The sequence below is a fragment of the Buteo buteo genome, chromosome Z, assembly GCF_964188355.1.
Source record: "Buteo buteo chromosome Z, bButBut1.hap1.1, whole genome shotgun sequence".
Taxonomy (NCBI): domain Eukaryota; kingdom Metazoa; phylum Chordata; class Aves; order Accipitriformes; family Accipitridae; genus Buteo; species Buteo buteo.
Window position 1 is genome coordinate 63021104 of NC_134204.1, and position 21805 is coordinate 63042908.

The 21805-nt window shown below is 36.4% G+C and overlaps 1 protein-coding gene across 2 annotated transcripts in view; it reads left to right on the top strand.

The window, feature by feature from the left end:
- The window catches only part of MAN2A1 (mannosidase alpha class 2A member 1), a 128388-nt gene that overhangs the window by 88216 nt on the left and 18367 nt on the right, over positions 1 to 21805 (top strand). For both annotated transcript variants that reach the window (XM_075020578.1, XM_075020579.1), the window contains 4 exons: positions 7744 to 7858; positions 12145 to 12278; positions 13340 to 13481; positions 17279 to 17412. In XM_075020578.1, the coding sequence (XP_074876679.1) occupies positions 7744 to 7858; positions 12145 to 12278; positions 13340 to 13481; positions 17279 to 17412 (525 nt within the window). The remainder of the gene's footprint in view (positions 1 to 7743; positions 7859 to 12144; positions 12279 to 13339; positions 13482 to 17278; positions 17413 to 21805) is intronic.

Here is a 21805-nt window from a genome sequence, read left to right on the forward strand (position 1 = left end):
AATGAGGAGTTTCCAGTTCAGAGTGTAGTACTTTTTTAGCTGATACTAGCATATGTAGTTCAATATAGTAGTTAAGATACTAGGTCCCAACTGATGAATGTAAAGACGGAACAACTGTTCTGATTTAGTTGTCTAGTGTTATCAGTATTTTTATCTCAGTAATTACTGGAGAGAAACAGCATACTTCTATTAGTTTTCAGATTGGAAATTCAGAAATGACAGTGTTCTTACACTGAGTTAATTACTATGTGGAATCTACTGTACCACTTTTAGAACTGGAAAGAGGATATTTCAGAAAGCATATGATGAAATAATGAGCACTTTTAAGAAGCTAGTTAGTTTGCAACGTATTTCTTCTGCCCAGTTTCTCCTGCGAAAACTTTAGTTGCATGCATAAGGCAAATTGGGATTTCTGTGTTTACCACTTCAGGAAATAAGCAAGGGTAATTACTCTGGCTTTGGGTGGGGGTTTTTTGGTATATGTGTAAATCAGTCAGGAAGTGGACAGAACAGTTTCCTTTGCTTTTAGCAGTTTCTCCTAGAAGCACATGTTTTGAGGTCTCTGAGTTGGCAGTTTTAAACCATTTAGTGTATTTAGTCCCATAATTGTTTGTATCAATTATGTTCAACAGGGTTCACTTATTCTTAATTTTTAAATGTCAGTGGTTTTGATCTGTGAATACGTGAACAATATCACTTATGTTTTTTAATTTTTACCTTTCATCAGCTGCATGGTCACGCTTTAACTAATTTTATTTTAGATGCTATTTTTTCTTCTGCTTATAAAAACAATCACTAAATCTAACAGTTATATAATTTTAACTACACTTTTTAATTATTTGCTTTATAAAAATAATCTGGACAAATACAGATAGCAAACTGCTATGGTTTGAACAGAAAAAGTCTGTCACATGCCTGCAAGCACAGTTAGAAAATAAGGTACACATTGAACTTCTACGAAAAATGAAATTAAAGTATGCTTTTAGTTAACATTAAAAAGGGTGGTGTGGTCAGCTTTTGTAACTTTTTATTCAATAAAAATGAAATCATGATACTTCTAAAAATTCTGCTTCATTAATATATCATAAGGCTCACTTGGCTTGCATTTTAGTAACATTAATTAGGTTGTCCCACTGGCAATAACAATGTAATTTTATAGTAGTTTCTAAAATAATTTGAACTAATTATTTCTGTCTTAAAAGAAATGCCATCTGTTCAGGGTTCTCAGTGTGAGGTGGATTGACAAACATTTTCTATGTCCTTGTGTGGAGTTGCAATAGGATAGATTACAGGCAGTTTTCTTGATTTTTGGCTAAGGTTTTATTTCCTATCCCCCTCACCCTATGTATTACTGCAAAATTTGCAAAGAATAATTCCCTTTGATGTTGGGTCATTTTCCTCTGGTGTAAGTACAGTTACATGTTTTCTTTACCTTTGTTAACTGATTGTCTTGTCACCTGATAAGTCTTTTGGTTCCTTTCTCTTCAGTTCTGCAATACTCAGAAATTATTTTTCTTCATCTAGTTTAATCGTCTGTCTTACTGTAGTGCTTATATAGTCTTTTTGGTCTTGGGTTCGTCCGCCAGTTTAATTTTGGAAACTGGGTGCTGAAACATGCTAGGTTTGCAGGCCATGACTTACAGCCATGTCAGTTTAGAACACTTGACACATACAATGCAGCTCTGGTCATTCGTAGGCTGTGATGAGTGGATGTCATGTTTTCTGCAGATGATGGTCTGTGTACTAGAATGTACACGGATCTGAATCTTTCAAGAGGTTCCTTGGATTAAACATTCTAATGGCTGATCTAAAACTAGCCTGGAGTACTGCAAAGAATGAATTCTCGCTAAGAAATCGTAAGCCTCTAGTACCACCACCAAGTTGGACATCAGCAGAGACCTGGGTTAATAACAGTGATTTACACAGTATTAAATAGAAGGTACACTGAACATCAATAACTCTTTATCACTGCTCTGGAAAGAATAGCTGGATTTAAGGCTCTATGACATGGTGGCAAACGTTGCTATGGTGCAGCTAGACAGCTCCCAGTAAGAACAGTCTCTGGGGTTGTGGCATAGGGTCTTGACCATGGATGATCCTGTCCTTACTGTCTCTGAAGTGTGAAAGTTGTTCAGTGGCAGCCTCAGGTCAGGACATGAGTGCGAAGTCCAGGACAATGACACAGAGCAGAGGCTCCATACTGCAGCTCTAGAGATAAGGCAGTGAGTGCTCCTGCCATGTCTTTGTATTTTCTGCAAAATAGAACAAAAGCAAGGTACCAGGGAAAAGGCAGTATCTTAATTTTTTAAAATATGGTGCTTCTTAACTGATTGACAGTGTTATCAGGGTTTGGAAGGACGGGACTTCCTTGGACCTCACAACAAATATAAACAAAAGCATCCTGCCTGTGAAGGGAAAGCATGTTTCTATCTCTTGTGATTTTGTAAAGGATGGCCAACTCTGTAAATCTCTTAGATCTGGGGGGAAAAAATCAGTATTCGATAAACTGTGAAACAGTAAAATATCTCTATTTTCTTCTATGTTTTCAAGATCAGTCAATAAGTGATGACCTACTTACTAGCCATGTTTGGTATCAATAGGGAATAGAACAAAGAAAAGAAGGTTTTTTCTGAAGAGTCAGATACTAAGTGTTTGTGGGATCAATGTGAGTGGTTCATTTTCTTGTTTTACAAATCAATTTTTCAGAATCAAAGTGGACTTTCTTGGTAGACCCAAACTGGGAAATTGTGATTCTCCCGCAGGCAGCTTGTGTGTATGCATGCATTTGTATTAGTTGCTGTAGGTACTTATGTACTAATAGAATATATAAGAAAACAGATTTATTATTTTTATCCTGCAGGATCTTTAGTGCTAGAGCTTTTCTCCCTTTTTGCCTCTTCACACTTTGTTGCCATGGTTGGACTTCTTTTACTGATCTCTTACTTGTATTGCTGCAGCTGCTGCTACTATCTTCAAGAAATTTTTTTCATGGCAGGTCCTTTTTTAATCTGTCAGGATTACCTGTTGCATCTGCTTCTCAGAGAAGAACACATATCTGAGTTATCTAAATGCTTTGCCTTCAAACCTAAGGAAAAGATAATGTTATCTTTCCACATTTTCATAAGTGAGATTGGGATGTTCTGCTGCCCAAAAGGAGAGACACTACCCATTTAGAGTATCCCGCTGTATCCATCTTCAGATCTTCCCTCTCAGAAGGGCAGAGGATCCTCATTCAAGCACAGTATCCTTAGTTGTAATGCTTCTCCTGTTTTTGCATGGCTGATAACAGGAAAAGACAAGTACGCAGGCACCATTACCTAGAGGGTGCTCACATTACTCAAGAATTGGCTGCCTTTGAAGTGTCTGTTCTTTCCTGAGTGGTATGCATTTTCCTCAAGCATCATATCTATCATCTAAAAATCTGCCCCACATATTGGTGGGGTTCTTCTGGAGACAAAAGTATGAAAATGACAACTGTCTCTCTTCTGCCATGTAACTCTTAAAAAACAGTTCTCAAGAGCTCATAGTATTTGATTTTTACCCACCTCCCACTCCACCCCCAAGCTCAGTCTAATCTCAAACCCTGCCAAATGAAGAGTAATCTGCTGTTGAGAAGCAACTTTTCTTGAAGGCTTTGTCTTGAGTTCTTTTTTAAAACCTTGGGCATATCAAGAGCAATTCAGTCTGCGTTGGAAAACTTTCCGTTGGGTGTTATTTGACTTCCACACCAACAGTGTGCTACACTGCCAGAAATTTCTAGGCCACACTAAGATGGTTAGTAGTGCTTCACTTGACTACAAGGGGAAAGGCTTACTGCCCATGCTTCATGCCTTCAGGCTGCAATATGCCATGCCAGCTTCTGTGCAAGCCAGTAAACGTTTAAGCGAGGGCATCTCTCCAGTTATCTCCACCCTTTGGCACCCAGTTTGATGCCAAGTATTTTAAGATAACCTAGGGAGCTATGGGATATTATTTTGCTCCAAATATTCTCCCTTAAAGTTTTTAGCTTGCTTCCTCCCACCATTCCTTTAAGGGGAGGTTTTGATATTTCTCTTGAACATGAGTACTGTAAAATGGTTTCTGGACCCTTTGACCCATAGTGCTGTTACCCTCTTTCTGAAAATACTGCTTTCCAGGCTCAACAAAACCTGCCACAGCAGGCTGCTGAATCTCGTACAATGGAACTCATGCCAGTGGAGCTGAGGGGAACGGATTTTACAGTGTCTATTCATTTTAACTGTTTAGGAAGTGGAGTCTTGAGACTACCACTGGATATGAGACGCAAATATTTTTATTCCTAATTTAAGGCCTGAGTAATTATAGAATCCTTCATGCTGGAAGGTCATTTAGTCCAAGCTCCCACTCAAAGCAGAGTAAATACTGAATTCAGACCAGGACTTTATCCAGTCAGTTTGGCAAATAGCTCTATCATTCCTTGTTCCTTCCACTTTAGAAAGGAAAGTTGTTTTTGTCTGAGTAGTTATGAGGCCTATTTCTGCGTCTTGGACTTTCACATCGAAATTATCTTTATGTTTCAGATCCAGGACCAGGATCATTTCACAGGCCTCTGTGCATCTCACCAAGGATCTTTACAATGATACTAGAATAATTACACATTGAATGCATAAAGATCTTTTCCTGCTTAAAAGCCTGATTCACTGACATGTTTTCAGTGTGGCAAACCTGGTTAATTATCTCTTTATAGGTTCTGAACTGAGTATGTCTCCAGATGACTATCAAGAAATCACTTTCTAGGACTAGTGCTTTTCTAGGCATTAAATATGAATTGGGAGGCTTCCTTGTTCATTCAGTACCATGTTTTTTCTTTATTTTTGCTGTTTGCCCAACAATCAGGAAGAAACAGGTGTCCTTGAGAACTTGAGTATACATCATGTCTCCAGTCTTTGTATCAGAAAAAACTTGTCTAACCCCAGAACTATATGATAGCATGTGCCTTTGTAACTCTTCTTCCGCATTTATACTTTTTTCCCCTGCACTGTGTCTGAATTAGAGGCTTGCAAACTGGTTTTGATACATTTCTCTCAATGCATGTGCTAGTGGAATCAAATTATGATTTTTAAAAATTCATTAGTTTCAGACAATACCTGCAAAATGACATTTAATTCCTTTTCTTTTGTATCACCTCATCTTTCTGTATAGTTCAGAATGGTAAGTATGGTTGCATTTATCGTCAGCTGGGGAGCTGATCTGGCTACATGCGCAGCTTGGAGACTCTGGTGTGCGAACTTAGTGTTTGTGGAAATATCTGAGAATCTGAGAGCTGTTAAATACATCTCATTTCAACTTTCTACTTGTATGGGGAAGCCATATTTTGGTAGCTGTCAATGTCACCATCATGTTTTATACTAACAAGCTCAATGGAGCAGAGCTCCAAGTATATTTTGTACTTTTGTTTTAAAAAAATTACTTTAGGTAATTTTTTTTTTTTAATAAGTGCACAACCTTTTGCATTCCTTTGTCACTCATCCAGCATCTCTCCATTTTGTTGGTTTGGTCCTGGATAGCTCCAGTGAGAGCCCTGGTGACAAATGTTGTTACAAACAATAGAAATAAGCCTATAAAATAGGTGCTACTTTGCTAGCAGAATGTATTTGGCAGGCTGGTGTTAGTGTGAGTAGTATTCTAAGTAATAATTGGCAAGGGTATTTGCTTGTCCTGAAGAAATCAGGTTTCTTAGTTTATTTTCTCAGAGTTCCTTTAGCTGCTGTTTCAGTCCTTCATTCCTGACCTGAGGATCTTCATGTTGCCCTACCCTGTAGGCAGGATTTTGAAGGGTTTGATTATTCCACCTACCTGTCAGTAATCCAGTTCCTCTGTGGGATTTTAATCTAAATGTATACTTCTAGGAGCATGTAGTCACAGGCTAAATGAGTTTGTCTTCTCTGCATATGTGTGATAGATAAGCAGGTAGATAGCAATTTCTTCTGCCAGAAGAAAGAGGAAGATTCAGTCTACATTTACAGATCTTGGCAGTTTTTCATGGAAATAAGAGAACCCAAAAGCCAGCTCAAATTCTAGCCTAAGATCTGGTCTTCAAATTTCCTTATCCCAGCATATTAATTTACCTGGCTTCTGTGCCCTCGTAATACCATACTCCTCCTGTATTTCTCAGCTAGCAAATGGATTTTGCATAATAGGTAACACTTGTCTGTCTTATTGACAAGATGAGACTCCTTGGAAGTATCCCATCATTTTTTTATGTCAACTGTTAAAAAGTCCAGAAGACTCTTTCCTCATTTGGGTTTTTGTACTGATTAACTGGATAAAACATTGTTGTAAGATGATCAGTAGAAAAATCCCTCTTTGCCTAAAACAACCCATCTTACCAAAGTGTAAGCAATTATGATTCCTCTTCCAAACTCTTGTACAAAGTATTCCTGTAGTTGATAGCTGCAGAGTTGCCTCTTGGAGATCTGGCAAAGATTTAATTAAACAGTGTTCCATCTGAAGCTTTAAGAATAAATATGTGAATAGAAAGGCAGGCTTTTATTCTTGGAAAGTCTCTTTCAGTTTCTTCTTTTATACAATACTACTTAAAATCTTCTCCGTGAATATAGAAATAGTTACATGCTCAAAGAAGAAGATTGGATGGATATGTACCTGTACTTGTTCTTCTCTGACATGTTTTTGTCTGTATGTATGTAATCTTGATACCCTCTCTTCCTCAAGATACATTTGATCTTTGGTTTCCTTGCTTGAGAAGAAAGAGCATGCTTGGTCCTTCTTATGATGTTGTTACGTACGGGAGGAAGACAGCCACCCTCTAAGCTTTCTGCTTAGATCCCTCTGAATAACATGGTTTTCAAGTATTTTGTTGGGTTTTTTTGAGTAAAGTCTTTATTTATTGCTGTTGCCCTATAGTAGTAGTTGTATGTGTTGTATTTTAATTTTTGGCTTTGTACATGCTTAATATTTAACGCATTTTTACCTTTGTAGCCATCCGTGTATTTCTGTATAATGTATACAGTTCAGTTTGGAATCAATTGTTTTTAAAAAAGTTATTGTTTGCTTAGCTGAGACTCAAAATGCTGTGACTACATGGAAAAATAATTTTCTTCAACTCCTTGGTTTTACTATGGATATGAGAAATTTCAGCTAGTCTTTGAGAGTCATTAGTAAGAAGCCAGCGTCCCTCTTGAGGTTTCATAATGATCCCCAGCACCACCCTGCATTCCAGGGGGCTCCCCTGGCAACTGTAGCTGCTTTTGATGAAGAAAAAGCTTCCTCTTTCAAAAGGATATGCAAACTGACCTACAAGACAGTGTAGAGGCAGCTTTCCTCATGCATTGTGTACCAATGATGTAGTAAACTGTGAGCAAACAAAACAACCTGCCACAGATTATGAAACTACAGTATTTGATTACTGGTTAGCAAGCATAATTTTGCAGCAAAAAAGCTCAATCCAGATGTTTGCAATATTAATAATTACTGTGTTTGTCTGTAGGCCTTGTATCCATTAATTCTCATAAAATACCTGTGAGATATGTAATGAGGTTTATCCTAATTTTAGCTAACAGAAAAATGGGGCTCTGAAGAGAAGTTGCTGAATTTCAGATTAGTTGTAGTTTTTTTAATTCCCAGTTTTTAGACTAGACTTAGATGTAGAACAGTTTGAAAAAATTATAAGACTATTTAATATTTATTAAATATTTGATTTATTGACACTACTTTTATGCAAAACTTTCAAAACAATTATTCTAACTTTCTATTTTCTTTTTGTAGCCTTATATTTTTACAGATCCACCTACCATACGAGTTGCTCATGGAAGGATTTTCTCAGAAGTTGTATGTTTTTTCCACCATGTGACACATACCATGCGACTGTATAAAGTCCAGGGTAAGAGTTGTGAAATTCTATCTCTCTCAGCAGTTATTTTTCATCACTACAGCCTTGGATCCTACCTGTCTTTTTAATTTTTAAATGCACTTCTGAACTAGTGCAGAATTCGTCAGACTGAAGTCTTTCCTAGATCCAGTGCACCATGATCCTTTTCTGAGAATCATGCTAGTCATTAAGCTGGCATGCTTAAACTCAATGGATTTGTTGGATATACCTCTCAGTATTAGGAAATTTTATAGCATAAATTACCTGCAAGGGTGTCCTGAACTTTACTGGGTCATCTGAATTCTGTAGGTAGCTATAAATTATGAAAATGAGAAAACAAAATTCAGAAATATCTTGGAGATGATGTAAAAACATAGTTTCTTTCATAGCTTCAAACTTACTGATGGAGGTCCAACAATATGTTCTCTGAAGTCACAAAGAATGTAAAGTTCTTTGTTAGTGGCATTAATAGTGAAGCCTGGTTTACTCCACAACTGTAGGCATGCTTTAGTTACCTTTGAGCCTTCTCTTTATGTCCTTCATCTGCTTGGAAGAGCTTGTGACAGAATCAGCTATGTTTGTTGAGGCACCAGCACTGAGCACTGGCTTATTGAGTCTTAGGACATAACTTCATATCAGTTTTGCTTGCTTTTCCTTCAGTAAGGCTTTCATTTTTTGTTTCTCTACTGTTCAACTACTGACTTCCAAGAAAATTCTAGGAAAACAGTAACTTTGGAAACTCTGCACGCTTCCAAACTTGATGATTAAATTGGCCAGTGAAAAATGTAAAAGAGAGAGGAAATCACGGTGCAATTGTATAAACTTATTTTCAAGTGTATGTTTTTGTAATTAAAGTAGGAAACATACTTTTTCAGTTGTTCACCTATTTGGATTTACTCTACTGGAATTTTTCTGAAATACAGAAGCATTGGCTGATATTTTCAACACTTGAAGGAAATTAAACATGTTTTGTATGCACTACTTTTACTGTAGGTGTCAAAATTGTCTGTGTGGTTTTAAAAATCTTATTTATCGTATTTAATTATTTTTCTAAACACTTTCAAAAGCAAATAATGGAGCTATAAGTACTTCAAAAGTCTCCCTTGCTTCTTTTCTTATTCCTTTTAGGTTTCAAAAATAGTACTGCCAGTAATACCTACTTTACAGTCGCACAGAACTGATCTGTTTGGTTTTGGGTTTTTATTTTAGTTGTAATATATTTCTCTTTAGAACTAAAATTGATTCAGATGCCTCATTTTTTACGACATAAGTGTATACTTTGAAGTTGCTAGAGTTTACCCATATGCCATGTACTGGTCAGAGTTCAGTTGCCAGCTCATCTTATACAGTAATTCTAGATCAAACTCTAGATCACATTCCTTATGAATACAAACCACGATGTTGTATAGTAAGTAGTTGTTGAAGACCCTGAGGAAACATGTTTTTATTCAAGATTATATTTTTTTGGTTTTATGTGACCAATATGTAAAATGGACTTAGATGAAAAAAAGGTACCTTGAGGTCAAGATGTACTAGGTTGCCAAAAATGTGAAACAAAAGTTACTTTGCTGTGTGGGTTTCAGTAAACTTCTTAGCAAGGAGGGAACTTATATAAGGAGAATGTTTATTGTAGTGAAGGGGGGGGAAAAAGAGACTTTTCAGGCTTTTTTCAAGCTATTTTGGTTAGGGTGAGGTTGTTTGTTTTTTTAAAATGGATTTCTTTGTAATACTGCCTTTTCTTTAATTTGTTAGTAAGTGCCTACCAGAAGTATTATACTTCCATTACACCATTCACAGAAAATGAGTTGTCACTGAAAATCACTTGCTTGCCAATTCCCAACACTTAAGTTTATCTTTCATTTTGAGTGCACTATCTAGTTTTTTTGTCTTTTGCCTTTTTTTGACCATTTTTAATTCATCACACTATTTCAATACTTACACCATTACCTATCCAATCACCATGGTGAAGTCCTGTACCACGTTCCCAGCTTTTACAAGGAAAAATGATGCCATTATTTTATATATTTTCTCTGTTTACTTTTATGGTGTGTTTTTGTTTTAATTTCTTAATATGAAATGGCCTTTGTCAGAGTTTAAAAATTTATGACTTTGCATCGTTTTGCTGAGGTCTGTTTTCTGGGCTTTGTAAGGGAAGTTATTTATATAGCTTTACTTCAATTAAAAGAAGGTATCTTGAAGTCTTACTAGATACGTATAGTAACAAAGCATGTGGAGAGAAATAAATATGAGTATGTGTATATATACATTTTCTTCTTAAATAAAGACCTGATACTCCTATTGTAACCTACCTGCCTGCCAGGGGGTGGAAAGCCTGATTGTGTGGCTAATCCAACTGGTGGACAGTACTTCCGAGTCCTACAGCTTCTTCAGCAATTTTGGTAAAACCCTGCTTTTTCCACTTTTGGCTTTAGACTTCTGTTGATTTTGAGCAGAAAATACCCTGACCTGATAATTCTGTTCAGTAATTGACCAATGACTGATTTTTAACTTTTTCTGCTTCCATTGGCATCTGGTTTTGATACCAGCATGATTTTATTAATCTTTTTATCAGAAGCTTCTTACGTTTCATTATCTTCGTAATAGTATTTTTGTATTAACTCAAATTACACAGTAGAAAAGAGCTGAGAGTAATTCATGGCCTGGTCATCTTAAAATTGTAAAATAAAATATTGCATCCTTTTTCAATGTACTTGTGCTTTAGAGTCCTCCTTTAAAATAGTTGGAAAATCTGTGACTAAGAGCATCAAAAGTGGAGTTTATAGATCCACTTTTTCCAGACTAGGTCTGGGAAAATAGAATTAATTACCTGAACAGAATGTTTTTCATTTAGCACTGAGTATGATAGCCATTGGTAAATGTTAACATTTTAACAGTTGCTGGTACTGCTGCAGGTAGCATTCAGATTTTAAAAAAGATGAGGAAACAAATACAGAGCTTGACATCCACTTCATTCAGGTGGCAAAACCATAACCCTGACTACATTTTACATACAAAATAATAGCATAAAAATTGAAGCAGGTGGACACTTTCAGCATTCCATTGTATAAAGGTTCAGAGTGTTTGTTTTAGAATTTGACAAAGTAAAGACCTTCTTAAGGAAACTATTCCAACATGCTCTCAAACAGAAGTGCTAAAAAAATTTGAAAGATGTATGTGCAGAAGGACAAAGAGATTGTGCTAACCTCTGGCCATGTGCTTAGGAATCTAGGAATTTTATTTGAAGATATTTTGTCCTTCTGCAAAAGATTCTGCAGTTCAGGAGCCCAAACTGAGGAGTATGCCTCTGGGTCTTGTGACAACAGTGAACTGTTGGAAAAAAAAAAAAAGTATTTAGTATCTAAGATTTTTAAATACTGTCTTCAAGATTTGAAGGACTAAGCTGGTTAATCAGTCCCTCAGTTTCTGTTGTCTTCTGTTTACAATCTATCAGACAAGCACAATGTACCTTCATCTCACTGCAAAGAGGTATTTCATAGCTCTGTTCTGCTTGGCAGAATTCTTTTCACAATTGTTAGTCCCATTAGACTACAGAAAGGGTAGAAGTGGTCATGCTGAATGATGGTATAATTCCAGTCCAAACTGTGTCTTGAACTGTTTGAAAATGTCAGGTTATTATTAAAGGTATTTAATTCTCAGTGAGAGGCACTGTAGGAAAAATCTTACTGAACGTCTGTCTGCGTTTTCAGATACTTAATCCTTCTTTTACTAAATAGGCATCTTTCCCATGTCAACAAAGACTTGTGTCCTGGTTGCAGACATATCAGTGTGTGGTTTTTTAATTCACTGTCCTTAGGGAAGATTCTCCCAATTTTGGTTAAAACAGCTGACTGGTTTTCTGCTTAGTGGAACAGTTGCTGTCAAGAAGCTGGTAACTTCATTCTTGTCTGTGAATGGTGACAGCTCCTTAAGAGTCAAGGGGAGAAGTGAATGGCTAGGTCTTGCTCCAGCGTATTAGCTGCTGCTAAAGACAGTACTTAACAGTTGTGCACTGTTTCCTACTGATTTACCGGAACCTACCTTGGTTCTTATCATGAATTGCTTCTCTTCTACTTCAGTGCAGGTTTCAGACTGCCTGCTCAATGAGGACTGAATTACAAGTACCACTGTATCATATGGTACATAATTGAACTGGCTTCAAATATCTAGTTAGATATAATAGAAAAGGAAAACTAGCAAGGGAAAACAAGATCACTGTGTTCTGGGAGCACAGCCATTTTTATGTATGTGGCAATTGCTTTTAAAAATTGAGAGATTTTAGATGCATCTTTTTCATGTAGGTTTGGAAAGCCAGTCTCTTGAAGTTTCCAACACTGTGGATATTAGAGGAGAATACAATCGTGAGCTTGTGATGAGAATTTCATCTGACATAAACAGTCAAAATAGATTCTATACTGACCTTAATGGATATCAGGTAATTATTGTCTATTAATTATAAAAGCTTGGGGTCTCAGTTTTTGAGTGTATTAATACTTCTGGTTGTAAAGAGTTTGAGTCATATTAATCAAACTTTCATGTTAAACTCCACTAATCAATTAAAAGGAGAAAAGCTTTAAAAATGTATCCATTATAAGATTTGATTTAGACCAGAAGAAGTAGCAACTGTCTGCTTTCAAGGAATTTGTTAAATGTTCTTTTATATTCTTTTTAACATGAGAATTGTAATACAGCAAGTTATGATAAGCCATCATGTAGTTGCCTGTATATCTGCGTGCCTTCTTTCACTTCTGCTAGATGTGTTTAAGGTCCAGCAACTCAGACCTAGAGAACATCTGCTTGCTGCTGTGGTGGAAATAAGTGATGTATTTTTGGAGTGTAATAACTTCTATTGGTAATGCATCTGATGAAATAAAGTGTGGCTATTTTCTTAGCTTGGACTCTGCAGCACACACAAAAGAAAATTTTCTTTTCCTTACCTTCCTTCTTTGCTAAAATTAGTTTTGCAAATACATTGAAAAACATACCTGCTGAGTAAGACACTACTGTTTTTCCAGCTAGTCTGTAGTACTGCATTTTGCTGGAGACAGTAAAGTGAATATTTAAACATGAAAATAATTTTAATACTACTACTCATTTGTCATGTACCATTCAAGAATTCCAATAACACTTTAATAAGTTCCCATTATAAACTAACAATTTCTTTTCTGCTACCTTGAATCTATTCACTGCTTGCTCTCTAGAGGAGAAAATTTTTTCTCTCATTCTATAACTGTGATTATTCCTTTTTTTGTAGGTTCCCTTGATGAATCTTTCAGGTTTTTTTAAATATTCTTTGATCTAAAAGTACATTGAAGTTATCATTTCCAAAGTGGTAGTTTTAGCCACACATCTCCAAAAAGCTAAATAATACAGTCGAGTGAATGCTTTGGTGCTAGTTGTGCTTCTAAAGCACATGGGATAAATGTCTGAAAAGGTCTTTCAAATTTAAATGCATAGAAAGAATGTATTTTATTGAAGTTCGTGTTCACGCTGCAGATCCAGCCCAGACTGACGATGAGCAAATTGCCTCTTCAAGCAAATATCTATCCTATGACTACAATGGCTTATATCCAAGATGTTGGCGTTCGTTTGACACTTCATTCAGCTCAGTCTCTAGGTGTTGCAAGCTTGAAAAATGGTAAGTATAAGATGATAGATATTACAAAGGCCTATCCTTCATGACTATCTGAAATAGTTCATTCAGAGATTACCATACCTACCAGTGTTTGAAGAAGGGAAATACATTTCTCCAACTCTGACAAGTTTTAGAATATATCCATAAGGAAGGAGGTAGAGGTTGTTCCTACATGAGATCCTGTCATCTTTGATGGAGGATCTGTCTCAAACTAGAGACAGAGGAAAGAGATTACAAAAAAGACAAAATGAGCAATAAATTGTCAGAACTGGGTATTTTTCACCCAAGAACTCTGATGGAACTCAAGGTTGAAAAAACAAAACTAAGTGGTTTGTTCTCTTTTGTTCTGCTCTGGTAGCAGAAGGCTTAAGATGGATAATGTGATGCTGATCACGGGGTTTTTGTTTGTTTGTTTGCTTCAGGGTAGAAAGCACTAGTCTTAAGGTATATGCAGTATAGCCTAACATCCCTGTCAAGTAAAGCAATAACAGCTTTTTTGAAGACTAGAATTAGTGAAGTAAAGGATAAAAATGGCGCTAGGTGAGAGTCAGCATACTTCTTCTGAAGCAAATTCATACCTCATGAATTTAATGGAGTACTTTGAAAGAACTGATGAGTATGTTTACAAGAAAAATCAATTCATATTAAGACTTCCAAAAGGGACGTAGTCTTGTCCCTTACAGCAGAGAAGGCCGTGATGAATGGGCTGGAGGGATGGAAGCAGAGTTCAGTTGTTCGGTCTATGCTGCTACCAGAATGAGGAGGCATTCAAATAAAGCTAGCAAGTAGGGGGCAAAATAAGCTTTGTAATTCATAATTTAAGATGTATAATTCCTTGCTGGAATATATTGTGACTTTAAATTTACACAATTTGGAAAAACAATGGAAAGAATACTTAGAAGAAAAAAAGCCCATCAGAAACTATGCCAAAACCTACTTCCCGATTTCTTTTCAGAAAAATGCCATATTGATGTCTATTCTGACAAAAGGTGAATACTATACTAGAGTGATGGCAGTATTAGCAAACCTAATTAATTTCAGGGCAAAGAGTTAACACTGGTGTATAGGCTGATGGTTTAATAAAGCCATAGAGGAAAATACCAGCCTTTTGTTCCAAGACCACCTGATACAAGACCCAAACCACATTTTTTCATGCCTTCCATTGCTAGAAACCAAATTTCCTTTGACCTGATCTTGTGAATGAACTTGACACCACCAAATGTTTGTTGGCACTCGTTATGTAGGTATTGGAGATGAAATTAGTATGCAGAGCCTCCATTACCTTGTAGTAGTGTCTGTATTTGATCTTTATCAATCCCAGTCTCTGCATCACAGAATAATGCAACTTCTAAGTCCACAGAGAACCCCACTCTCTGTCTTCAAGTTAGGGAAGTTAAGGCTAGCACTGTTTGACATACTGCAGTTGGGTATCAGGGAGAAACTGGCTTTGTGTGAGCATTTGTTTCAACCCAGTCAGAAGACATTAGAGGCATTTCCTCTACTCCAGGTAAATAAAAGAGCAAAAGATGTATCTCATACCTGATCATGGCATTAATTTCTTAGCTATGTCACTCTTTGGCAAACTCTATGATGTCACTCAAGGTTAAGAGCTAGTTAGCAATATAGTTAGCAATATCAAATAATTACTCTGCACCCATAAAAAAAAGGAGGGGAATGTATTTATCTGACTTGTCATCATTAGGTAATATTTCATGAAATGACTATGTTTACTACTTTTGTCCTAAGGCCATGCTGGACTCCTCAAAAGAGAAAAAAACGAAGCTGAAGGTTCTGTGGCTGCTGAAAGTCACATGCTTCATAACACTTTTTTTGAAAGCCCTTCAGGATCTCAAAGGGATCCTGGAAGAAAATCCAAAAACATTGCAGTTTAGGCAAGCCCCTTCAGTAGCTGTGTATCTGAGACTGTGTGTCGCATAACCACTATCTGAGACTTAAATGAACAGCTGATTATTTCTCACTTCTCACTCTTGGATTAGAGACAAGTTCCTTACTATGGAGCAGTTAGTTAACTCTCATGCTGTCAGATGACCTCAGTAGTATGGAGTAGGATTTCTCACTCTATTGTCATCAAGTCTTCATCATCAGCTTCTAAGAGACTTGATCAAAAACTGTAAAGTACTTATGCCACAACTTTATTCCTACTTTCCATCTCTCTTCCCATTTATGGGATTGAATGCATAATCATTTTTTAATGTTAGATGCTGAACATCCTCCACCTTGTAAATTCCATCCAGTTCTGCTCTAATCTTATACTTAGTGGATTATCCTCCATGCCCCAGGAAAAACCTCTAGGTAGATGGGATGCACCACTGTCATTTAGAGGTGGACTTCCCTACAGTCTGATGGATAATTAATGGGGTAGCAGGGATCACTTATGTCCTGAAGCCTCATGAAATACACTTATATGACTTTTAAGCCAGAAATTTCCCTCAAACAATATTTTTTAATCTTTGACCTGCTTTTGAAATGTTTTTTATCTCTGACTTTAGCAACACAGATCATTTTGTTTGTATTTGCTGTTCACAATCGCCTAGAGAATCATGAAGCTTTATTTTGCCAGCCTTCATTATCCTAGTTTCTTAAAGAATGTTGGAAATGTGGTTAGGTAGTTTTGGGTCTAGATCCTCGTAAGTTTTGTTTGAAAACTTTGACAAAAGTTTATCATAGGTTTGTCCTTCTTACTATGGTTCTAGCTTTTTTCAGAGACTTACCATACCTGTCTGTCAGTCCATGTTCGTACAGTGATCCACAAAGACCATCAATGTAAGGCACAATCCTAGCCTTATACCTTAGTTCAAAATGGTAGGTTGTTTCTTACTCATTGCCAGCTGACTTCTGTCCTGGATACACAGAATCTGATTTTAATTGAGGGAAGGGAAGAACAAGTATTTAAGAAAATTGGATAAGTATTTGTAGAACAATGAAGAAGTATAAAAGAAACTGCCTTATTAAGCAGCCTTTTCTAGTAGCTTAAATTGTGCATTTCTTATTTAGGGAACAAGTACTTCAGTCTTCCAGTTTTATTCAGGAAACAAGTACACTTGTTTGAAGATTCAGTGTGCAAAAACCGTAACAGTCTTAATTACATGCCTTGAACTGGTTTCCCTCTGGAGATAAAAACTTGAAAGATATGAACTTCTTCTTTCATAAGTCTATTTATGATTTAACATCATGCTTGAAGAGCTATTCTGAATGGCAATGCTACAGTTCAGTATAAACTCAGAACTTCATACTCAGTGCTCATCTGATACAAAGTTCTTTCCTACTCCCACAAGTGAAAGTACCCTTACAAGAAGGAGTGATTGTATTTATATATTCATATTGCCTACCTGTTTTTCCTTCTGCCTCCAACCATGAAACAAAAACAGCAACAAAAAATATTTGGGAGGTGCACTTTTCTATGGAGTGTAAGGTGAAGACAGTTCCTCTACAGAAGGTCTCCATACAGCTGCAGCTACTTGGGGTGATTTTCCTCTTTGATGCTTGATGTGCCAAGTATCCTTGTTACAAGTAATAGTTAACAATAATAACTTTTCGTGCCAAACTTTTGCAGGACCCTGTGCTGAAAGGCTTGTGAAATTTTTTTGGAAGGTTGTAAACAGCCAAAACCCAAATGTATTAATGGTTTTCACAATCAGTCTTAACAATGTTGATCTGCTACTATTCTTCCATATGTAAGAGAAGAATTATGATTCCTTATAAGTTATATTTCAAGGTATTTTTCTTATGTAAAATATAAGCTTTAGATATTCCATATAATCCTTGTATTGCTCTTTCAGGTCAGTTGGAAGTGATCATGGATCGTCGTCTTATGCAGGATGACAACCGTGGCCTTGGACAAGGTGTCCAAGATAACAAGATTACAGCTAATATCTTCCGGCTTCTGCTGGAAAGAAGACATGGAACAGATGTGGTAGGATTCACTGTCTGGATTTTTCTGGCTAATTAAGATATAAATATTTCTTTCTGTTGCAGCAGCAGTGAACTCAGTAAAGAAATTATTCCATGAGCAGTAGAACTAAGGAAGCATAGATTCCAAGAAAGTTTTGTCAGCTTGCTTGCATAGTCTCATCATAAAGATTTCATTTTCCACTATGCCTCACACAAATACCTGCAGTGTCTGCTTTCTCATTCACATTTCAACACATGACTGGGGTACTGTTGTAGAAGTCTCTTCTTTTTCTTCCTATTTTTTTTTCTTTTTTTTTTTACTGAGGAAGCTTTTAAAAAAATGCTGATTAGTGAGACTTGCTTCTTAACAAAATTAACTAAATCTCGGCAAAGGGAGACAAATTATTTCCCATGAATGGGTGGAAGGAGAAAACATCTTAAAAATTTAATTTTCATAGGAAATATTTAGATGCCAGACATACAAACTTTCTCACTTCATTATGATTCTGGGAAAGTTGAGACAATATTGTTGTAAGGGTGGTTTTTTTCGCTTGCATAGATCATTTCAGTTTACCTTTTTCTGTATTAGTCTTTTGAGTAACTCTTCAATTTTCTTTAAGATCTTTGCATTTTCTGTCTTGTTTTTTTCCTATCATCTTTGAGAAAGACAAAATAAGAAGTACGTCTCCATACTGAGGCAGTAGAGTCATGATGACAGCACTGAGTGTATTTTAAAATCATCACATAGCTCAAGATGAGAGGTTGTATACTGAGCTGCTAATGAATATGCAGATAAATTGGAATTAATTCTGGTTAATAATGGATATCATTAACCACTGTGAGAGTATGATAATATCAAGCTTAAAGCTAATTTCCACCACTTAATGATTGACAGTGGTTTTTTCAGGTTGTACATGTCATTATGATTTTCTAATTCCTCATCCTGTATAACACAGGCAGCATATTAACTGCATTTATCAGTGCGGTGTGCAAGTATCTGAGCTAACTTGAAAGAAGCTAACTTGAGTTCTGCAGAGGTCTAGCTTTGACAACAATGAGCCTTGCACAGGTTAATCTACCTTCACAGGAAGAAACCTGCAGAGATCTATACTGCCACAGAAAACTTACTTACTACTCAGGGTAATTTGTGTTGTATTAAATTAGAATGTGAAGCTGGTAAGTAAGAAATATTGGACATGGAAATCTATGTTTACATTAGCAAATAATTTGAAACAATAGGAGCAGATCAAATCAGTTAGTGCCATGGTGCGTGCATTGACACTGTGTGCAGTTTTGGTAGTTTCCATAGAACCATAAAATAAACCACAGAAAGGTATCTCTGGAAGTCTTCCAGTCCAGTCCCTGTGCAAAGCAGGTCTATTTTGTGTCAAAACAGACTTAAAAAACTGTCTAAAGGATTAGTCATCCATTCAGACCGTAATGGAGATGTGAAGGGTTAGAGCACGTTTGATGCCTACATCCAGGGGAGCTTATTGGTTACTTCATTCTAAAATAAAACTAGTCAATGCACATTGAGACTCCTCTGCAAACTAGCACAGTGCCTGGTTGAGTGGGGTTGACCATGAGTTTAATTTCAGAATAGCACTGCTGATTCAAACCAAAACACTCCTTTGGAAAGCAGTTTGAGGTTACCTCAATCAGAGCAAAGGCAGCCTAAACAATTCTGGGATTATCTGGTTAGTGAAATGTTTAAATGTGTCTTTGCTTGAGTTTACCAGTGCGTTTAGGATACCAGTCAGCCACCAGCTCAGTAGAATAACAGTGTATTTCCCTTTTCTTATTAAAATTCTTTTCCTTCAGTTTTGAAAGATTCTGTGCAAGTTGCTGAGAACCTTTCAAAGGAGAAGGGCCAGTTACCTGCTACAATAAAAAATCTTTGATGTGTTTTGGGTACCTTTGTTGCAGCATCTACCTTCCTTCCCCCACCCTTCCTGCTGAGCTTACAATGGTTTTAAATAGCTGCCTTTAGAGGCAGTTGGTTCTTACACAGTCTTGCAGGGACTTGAAAAGAAGGGGGATCAAAGCTATGGGGGAATTGGCACAGTCAAAGAGGTGCTATTGGCCCAACTGATAAGGTATGCACAACCCCCAGGAGCCAAGCAAGATGTTTTAAGGAAATATTATCTTTCTGGTGTTATATCTGGAATTCCCCTTTGCTATATTAAGAGTGTTCTAGCATTTTGTTTTTCAAAATTTATCTGGGCATAAGTCACTTTTTCTGATTCATGTAACTGTTTCAGATGTGTTAAAGTAGGGAAGGGTAGTAGTCCCCTTTATGTTATGTTAAATGTACAAACATATTTTTTTTAGTGCATTGTTACTCAGAAGGTAGTTGTTATAATAGTTTGCAAATAACCCTGTTGGAAAAATTATGAAGAACTTATATGCAGTTTATGTATCTAATTGGCTGCAGTGTGACTCACACACTGACCATAATTTTGTTGTCAAGCCCTATTTTGTTACTGACTTGAGGAACCATGGAAGCTATAGGAGGAGAGAGTTTTGATCACTTGGCATCTTTGCTGGTACAAGGTTTTCCAAAGTATATTTAGAAACATTTCATTCTGTCTTTTCTCAAAAACATTTCTGAAAAACAGGATTTTTTCTGCTCTTTGGGAAACTTCCCTATAAAAGGAGAGTGTGTGAAGTGTAGGATGTGCAATTCTTGAAAATTAATTAAAATAAGTGTGCATCACTTTGGTGTAATTACTATGGAGGTTTTTGGTTATGAAAATATCAACCAAAAGTTTCTTTTAATTTACATCTCCAAAATATTTTTTTCCTTCCCCAACCCCACCCTGGACAGTATATTTTAATGGCAGAATCAAACCACATGAATGTCCTGAAGCATAAGATTGACCTTTCCAGTGTGTAGGTAGAATTCTTAATAATCGCAAGCATACTCAGGTAGCCTGTATTCTACTAAGTCCCTAATCCTGGTTTTTGGCTATGGAATTCTAGCTCGTCTAGCCAGTAGTAAATACTCATGCTGATACTGCTGCTGTGCAAAAGACTTCAGGTTGATTTGTTTTGCTTAAGTTTCCCCCCACCCCCAAACTGAATACTACAGAAGGTGTATTCAGAATGATGGTATTGCTCATTCAGTAAGCTATGGGCAAATCTCATTTCACTTTACATTATACTCACCTGATTTATTGATAACTGTGTCCCTCAGACCTCTGTTGATATTGTTACTGTGTTTTGATACAATTTCTATATACACCTTTTTCTCCTCCTACTAGCTGTAACTAACTTTGCTTACATGTTCATTTTGTCCTTGCAAGGATTTTTTGGCTCTGCTTTTGACTTCTCTCCTAATATTCATTCTTCTTTTTCCTCAGATTGTTAAGCAAGAAGTGAATGCATTTCATTTTTAAATTGAAGGGATTATTATTTAGCTGAGAATGAAACTGAGTACAGTTATCAATACTTGCTTGTCAAAAGAGTAAAAGTTTATTTATTTTTGAAAATATAGACTATTTTACATTTATTATAAGTTTTGTTAAAAATAAGCATTGATGTCTTTTTACTTTTGGGGCTTTACTGTGCTATGTTAGTATAAGAATATGGATGAAATAGGATTTATAGGTAGTGGTAATGTCTTTATTTCATCAGTGATGTAGGTGGAGAAAAGATGCCATGCCAGGCACATACTTTCTTCTTCAGATTCCTATTTCATACCTTGCCTTGACTTGCTCAATTTATGTAACTGGATTTATAGCCTAGTCTCACACAGAGGGCCAGGATCCAATGGCTCAAATAGCTGCTGTGATTTCGGGGGGGGGGTGTTTAGAGAAACAATGATACAGGCAGTTATGTGGCAGTCATAATCAAACACCTTTTCTTCCACCATATACAACTACTCTTTTTCTAATATTAAATATCTGTCATTATCTACTTTCTCTGAAAATATATGCTTGGTGATACAGCCATTTCTGTCTGATTATTGAGTTGCACTTGCCAATTACTTGGGGTGCATATTTATAATGCATACATAGGTTTCATGTAGTAGCTATACAGTATACTGTGCATTACTATGCTATGGGTAACCACACCTTAACAAGCATAATTAACTTGATATTTCAAAAAAGCAGAAACTCAACATTGGCTTAACTACTGCCATTTAGAAGCATTTTGAAGCCCATTTGTGACAACCTCAGATATTCTAATATCGTTTTTAATTATGACTACCATAGTGAAATCATCAAGTATCTACAAAATCTTGAAGTTTAAAGTTTTGTGGTTTTATGGTGGCCACAGAAGAAAAGAAAAAGACATTTCCCTCTCTTTGTCTCACACAGAACACAATGCATCTTCTTTAAAGCCTTGCCACATATATTTAGTAAGGGAGGTCCACTTATTTCTTATTTAATTGGAAGAAAGATTCAGGTATG